Consider the following 6,968-nt stretch of genomic DNA (forward strand, 5'->3'; position numbering starts at 1 on the left):
CTTGTGTTTTTCTTTTGGGGTCTATTCTGTTTGGAGTTTGTTCAACTTCTTGAATGAGTCTTTGTGTGTTTCATGATGCTATGTAACTTTACTTCCAACAATTCTTTGACAATTTTCTCTGTGGCTTTTTGTGTCTCTTCTTATTCTGGATTCCTGTTATTCCTGTTGACAATCTCATATAATCTTATGCTTTCTTTGGATTTTTCTGTTCTTTCTGATTGCTCCTCTAGCAGATGAATATTTAAAGATTTATGTTCAAGCTCACCAATTCAGCCTTCCAATGATTTAATTTTACTTCCCTACCTCCTCAACCACCACTATATCATCTATTTCTGAAATCTTATATTAATCTTCTAGATTTCTATTTGCTGCTTTTTGCATGGTTTCTAATTTTTCATTTATCTATATTAGTTTGTTCTTGTAATGTTTTCCTGTATTCTTCTAAAATTTTTCTGATTTCCTTGCTTTCATCTGAAGTTTTCTCAACCATTCTATCTGTTGAAGGTACCTAAATATCATTCTTTTGAATTCTTTATCAGGTAGTTCTGATATCATTTCTGGTATTATATTTTCTAACTCTGTATTTTGGTCACTTCATTAAACCACTCTTGTCTTGTTTCTTCATGTTACCTAACATTGTATGTTTTCTCCTAGCACTGTGGTATTTACATTTTTTGTTGGTGTGTTCTCAGGCACTCACCACCTGTCTCCCAGTGTATGTGTTAGAGACTAGAAGAATGAATGCCATTCTCTCTTTACTGTTTGTGTAAGGTAGTGCAGGACAGGTTTGTTTGATGTTGGCTGTCAATTATTGTTGATTAGGTGGTATACGAATGGGTTGTGGTTCTTGCCTAATGTGTGAGACATGGATGTGGCTGGGTCAAATGGAAACAAATGCGTTCTCCCTAAAACTGACAACAGCAATAAAAGAACTAATGAGGTGAAATCCACTAACCTATAGAAGTGTGGGTGGGTATGCCTAGTGTGTGACCCCAAATAGAGCAGAGGTGCAGCAGGTAGTGCCACTGGCCTCCAGGCAGGTAAGGGTGGGGGCTTACCAAGTCCCGGGCCAACAGGAGGACAAAGGGAAGAAGGCAGAATCATAAACCCCTCACTGCAAAACTCCAACATGAGTCCTATTCCTTCACACTGCTGTAATGATTGACAGCCACCAACAAAACATCAAGATGGCATAGCCAAGCCAGGACAGCCAACAGCCCATCTCTCTCTTCTCTCATTGTTCCAGTAAGCACTCAATCCACCTCTCTATCCTTTCCTCTGACGTTCAGAGTTCCATAATCACCATTCATATACATTTTACTTGGTCTCTGATGGCCTTGTTGCAGAGGGTATGCTCAGTACATTTGCCTATTCTGCCAACTTGCCCCAAAAGTACCTTTTTTATAAGGATGTATATTGTGTAAAAAATACCAGAAACCAGTGACTGACAACTTTACTAGTGATCAAATCAAGAAGCAGCTGAAAAATACATGGCCAACAAAATGGGATACAAAAGTATGGATTTTAAAAAATCATTTTATAAACTGCAATGCATTTGAAAAAATAACTTTTTAAGCTAAATTAAAAACAAAAGCTAAAAAGCAGTCATTTACCTTAAGTTTGGGATATATGTGGCGCAAAGAATCTGCAGTTCCTTTGTCAGTCTCATCAGGAATACATACGATATCTGCCTTCATTTTCATATTTAATTCTGCAGAAAGAGCCTTTTGGACATCTCTGGTTGTAACCACAATGACTTCTATAGCACAAAAGAAAAAAAGAAAAAAAACTCTCATTCATTTAAACAATATTTTCACTATTTCAATTAGATTTGGTCTATTTATGAGTGTAATAATGATAGGTGCTACAGGATAAATAGAGTCCTGGTGTGGCACTGTAGGATAAGCAGTTGACCACAGGTCGGTTTGAACCTCAAGGTCGGTGGTTCAAATTCACCAGTCTCTCCTCAGAAATCCTATACAAGGTCACTATGAATCAGAACAGATTTGACAGCACTTAACAACAACATAGGATAAGCACTGGACTGCTAACTGCAAGCTTAGCAGTTCAAACCCACTACCACTCCTTGGAAACCCTACAACAGGATCGCTATGACTTGCAACTAACATAATGGCACTTTACAACAATATTATTTAGCCTTTTAAATATGCTTTGCATGAATTCACATGCATTCTTGGGAGGATCAATGTGATGCTGCAGGATCAATACTGTACTGCTAATCACTAGGTCAGTGGTTCAATCCTACCAGCTGCTCCTCAGAAACCCTATACAGGATCACTAAGAGTCAGTATTTAACAACAACATGCATTCTTTTACTTCATTCGTTCAACTATCTCATTTTACAAATGAGGAAACTTGAAGTAAGACATTAACTGTCTTTGTTCAGGGTCACACAATTAGTAAGCAATGGAGTCAAGATTAAACTTAGTTAAGACTAAAATCCCATATTTTAAAAGATTCAGAAGAGCATTCAACAAAACATGAAAATGAGATCTCATTTTAACCCTTCATTCAACACAAAGAAAGATCTATCACCACTTTCCAAGCAATTGGTGATTTACTGATGATCACAATGAAACCAAGTAAGAGGCAACTTCCACATCACCTCATCCATGGAGCTATCAATCAAAGACAAAAACTTGGGATTCTGTCTAGGACCTTTAGTTGTTGTTGTTGTTAAGTGCTGTCGAGTCGGATCCGACCCATAGCAACCCTATACAGGATTTCGGAAGAGCGACTGGTGAGCTTGAACCGCCGACCTTGCAGTTCAAACGGCTTTGCAACCTGGCACATTAACCCACAGTGCCATACCAGGACTCCAGGACCTTTAGTAGGATAATGTAAATCACTTTAACAAGACGTGTCGATGTCTAAAGATTTGATTTTAGCAACTCTTCAACAATTTTCACTTATCCCATGATGACACTTAAGGTCACAATTACTCCTTGCTTTCATTTTCTTTCCTTTTCTTATTTTTTCCTGGTCTCCAGCTAACTTTATTTTAGTCAACTCACTCACTCACTCATTCATCTCACAAATACAAATGTATTTAATGTATACAGGGTAAGTAGACACTGAGAGTATTTTCAACCATTTCATATGTATGTGAAAGCTGGACAACAAGATTGGAGAAAAATTGATGCCTTTGAACTATGGTGTTGTCAAAGAATACTGAATACCATGGACAGCCATAAGAAAAATAAATATGTCTTGAAAGAAGTACAGCCTGAATGCTCCTTAGAACTGAGGATAGCAAGACTTTGTCTCATGTACTTTGAACTTGTTATCAGGAGGGACCAGTCCAAGAAAAAGGACATTAAGCTTGGTAAAGTAGATGGTCATCAAGAAAGAGGAAGACCTGCAACAAGGTGGATTGACACAGTGGCTAAAAGAATGGGTTCAAACAACTGTGAGGATGGCACAGGACCAGACTGTGTTTCATTCTTATGGGCAGAGGACCTCTATGAGTTGGAGCTGATTTGACAGCACTTAACAATAATAGACACTTGAGAATTAAGAAATAAATGAACTTGACTTGGTTCCTATTCTCAAGAAACAACATGGAGAAATGAGAAAGAATGATCTATGAGGCAGACCATAATGAATTCAAGTCCAATATAAATTTCTTTTAGAACTTACTGTATATAAAATGCTGACATTACAAAGATGAATCAGACATAGAACCTGATTACAGAGCTCCCCATACCACCAATTACAATATAAAGCATGAACTGAGAAGTGTTAAGATAGAAAGAAAAAGTATGATGGAGGCATAAAAAGATAGGGCAATTAATGTTTGAAAGATTTCAAACAGAAAGCGAAATTTCCATGGATTAGAAATGACATTTTAGGTAGCGTACATAGCGTGAAGGGAGTAAATGCAAATACAGGGACAGTCTAGTAGACTGGACTAAGACTCTTTTGTGTAGAAAGAGTCAAAGGCTGAGCAGGTTATGTTAATTTCTCTAAATCTGTGGGCAATATGAACACAGTGAACACACGCTTTAGCTCCAGAATTCTGTTTAGGGGGCACTCCCCAAATTCTGAGTGAGTTTCAGTAATAAGGAACTTCCCATGTTGTTATTTAAGTGCCATGGAATTGGTTTCAAATCAGAGCAACCCTTGTACAGGGTTTGCAAGAACAGTTGATAGGTTTGAACCACCAACCTTGTGGTTGGTTAGCAGTCCTACAGGGCCACATCACAACCTCAATACTATAGAACACCTCAAACTCAAAATGGACTAAATTAAACTTATTATCATCCTTCTAATCTGTTTCTTCTCTCATATTCCCTTTTCCTAGTTAATGGTAATACCATCTACCTAGTCACTCAAGCTAAAAGTAGAGAGAACTCTTCTCTCTTTTTCACCCTGTCTCTATTAATTGTCCACTCTCAAATCAGTTCTCTTCTCTACCCTTGGTGCTACTGTATTAGTTTAAGCCCTCTTCAATGCTGGCATTGACTTTTATAATGAACTCCTAACTCATTTCTTCTTGGCTTCCTCACATCCATCCCTGATATAATTTACAGAGGAATTTTTAAAATGCAAATCTAAAAAATAAATTTTAAAAATGCAAATCTAAGTTATCAAATTTACTAAAATGAAGTTGTTCATAATATTCCCTTATCCTCTTAGTGTCTCCAGAATCCATATTGGCCCTTCTAAGATCACGATATTAGTAATTTGTGTATTCCTTTTTTCCTGAGCAGTCTACCTAGAGATTTAACAGCTTTTTTTCCCTCAGTGAACCAACTTTTGGTTTTATTAATTTTCTCTAATGGTTTGATTTTGTTTTCTATTTATTTCTCTTATCTTTTTTTCCTCCTTTCTATTTATTTTGGATTTTGCTTACTCTTCCTTTTTTGAGTGTCTCAAAGTAGATGTTTAGATCACTATTTGAGACATTTCTTCTTTTCCAATATAAGTGCTTAATGCTATAAATTTCTTCTATGTTTTCATTATATCCTTCAAATTTTAATATGCTTCATTTTAGTAAGCTCAAAGCATTTTCTAACTTCCCTTATATTTATTCTTTGGCCAGTGGGTTGTATAGAAGTAAGTGGTTTAATTTCCAAATATCTAGGAATTCTCTTGAAATCTTTCAGCTATTGATTTCTGATTTCATTGTAGTCAGAGAATATACTTTGCATGATTTTAATTCTTATCAATCTATAGAGGTATGCTTTATTTCCAAGAACATAGTTTATCTTGGAATAAGTTCTGAGCACTGGAGTGTATGATTTGTTGAATGTAAAACTGATGCTCTCCTATGTAAACCTTTACTCAGTTCACAAGAAAAAGCTAAAAAAAAGTTTTGAGCTTTTGAAAAGAATGCATATTCTGCTTTATTACATGAGAAGTTCAAAATTGCATAAAATTCTAAGGAAGCTATAAAACACTACTAGAATTAACAAGTGAAATTAACAAAGTTGCAAGATATAAGATCAATATAAAAAATCAATTGTATTTTTGTATAAAAACAACAAACAAATAGAAATTGGATTAAAAATATAACATTTACAATACCATCAAAAAATTAGCTAATTAGAGATAAATTTAGTAAAATATGTACATGCTTGACACACTGAAAACTATAAAATTACAGAAATTAAAAAGGTTAACATAATGGAGAGATATACCAATACTCATGGATCAGAAAACTAAACATTATTAAGATGTGAATTTTCATATGATCTATTTTCAATGTAATACCAATCAAAATCCCAGCACCCTCTTTATAGAAACTGATAGATTCTAAAATATATATAAATGAAAGGACTTAGAATAGGTAAAAATACAAATCTAATCTTTTAACACTTTTGTTTAAACCTTTAACTAATTTCCCAATGCTTTCCATGAAAAAAAAAAATTCCTCAGTATGAAATCCAAGATCCTTAATAATAATAACCCCAGTCTATCTCTCTTGCTATATACACTCCTCCCTCTTATACTTTATATTACAGCCATATAGAATGAATGACTGCCAGAACATGATATGCTGATCATTCACCTATATCTCTGCATTACTTCTACATGAAATGCTCTTTCCATACTGATCAATTTGGTAATCTCTTTCTCAAGATTCAGTTCAAGGGTCAGTTACACTGTGAAACTTTCCCTCAGTCCCTCAGATAGTAACAGCAACTTCCTCTATGGTCTCTATATTTCCCCCAAGCAGTTATAATGTCCCTCTGTTATGACATTTATCACATTAAATAGGAGCCATGTTTGGACCCTGGTGGTGCAATGGTTAAGCACTCAGTTGCTAACTGAAAGGCCAACAATTTGAATCCATTAGTTGCTCGGAAGGAAAAAAACCCTAGCAAAACTTATGAGACAATTCTATGATATCCTATAGGGTTGTTATTATTTGGAATCATATCAACAGCACACACATTAGTATGTCTAGCTCCCCATTAGATTTTAAAGTTCAAGAATCCAGAGCCTTAGCTATCTCTTCAATTATAAACCCCAGTGTTTAAAAAGTATTATTATATGCAAGCTAAGCCCTACAATGTTCAATAGATTCCTATGAACCCAGGTGGAGACCTGGTTGGCCAGCAGTGTGGCAAGACCTGGGGACTCTTGGGTCCAGAGTCAGTGACATAGCCACAGAGTACTAGAATAGAGAGTGAAGCGTCCAGCTGATAAGAAGAGAGGGCATATGCATAAGAACATCCACATTTGCAGATAATACCCATTTATCCTGGCTTCAGTGACTGGATGATCACAGCTCAACTAGAAGAAGAAAGAAGAGGAAAAAAAGAGCAATCTGATACAATTTGATGACTTGACCTACACCTATGGATGCAGTAGCTCAAAAAAGGGAACAAATCTTTACAGCAAGAATCATTCCCACTCCCTCCATACACAGAGTAGACAGGGACAGGCAACTTGGACATTGGCTACCCAAAATGGGGGGTGGGGAAGGGCTACAAAGGCAA

The 6,968-nt window shown here is 36.0% G+C and overlaps 1 protein-coding gene across 1 annotated transcript in view; it reads right to left on the bottom strand.

Moving 5' to 3' along the window:
* The window catches only part of EIF2B3 (eukaryotic translation initiation factor 2B, subunit 3 gamma, 58kDa), a 233,225-nt gene that overhangs the window by 223,235 nt on the left and 3,022 nt on the right, over nt 1–6,968 (bottom strand). Inside the window, exon 2 of the mRNA XM_006839846.1 lies at nt 1,614–1,759. Coding sequence (XP_006839909.1) covers nt 1,614–1,759 — 146 coding nt within the window. The remainder of the gene's footprint in view (nt 1–1,613; nt 1,760–6,968) is intronic.

This window comes from Chrysochloris asiatica, unplaced genomic scaffold, assembly GCF_000296735.1.
Source record: "Chrysochloris asiatica unplaced genomic scaffold, ChrAsi1.0 scaffold00026, whole genome shotgun sequence".
NCBI classification, from domain to species: domain Eukaryota; kingdom Metazoa; phylum Chordata; class Mammalia; order Afrosoricida; family Chrysochloridae; genus Chrysochloris; species Chrysochloris asiatica.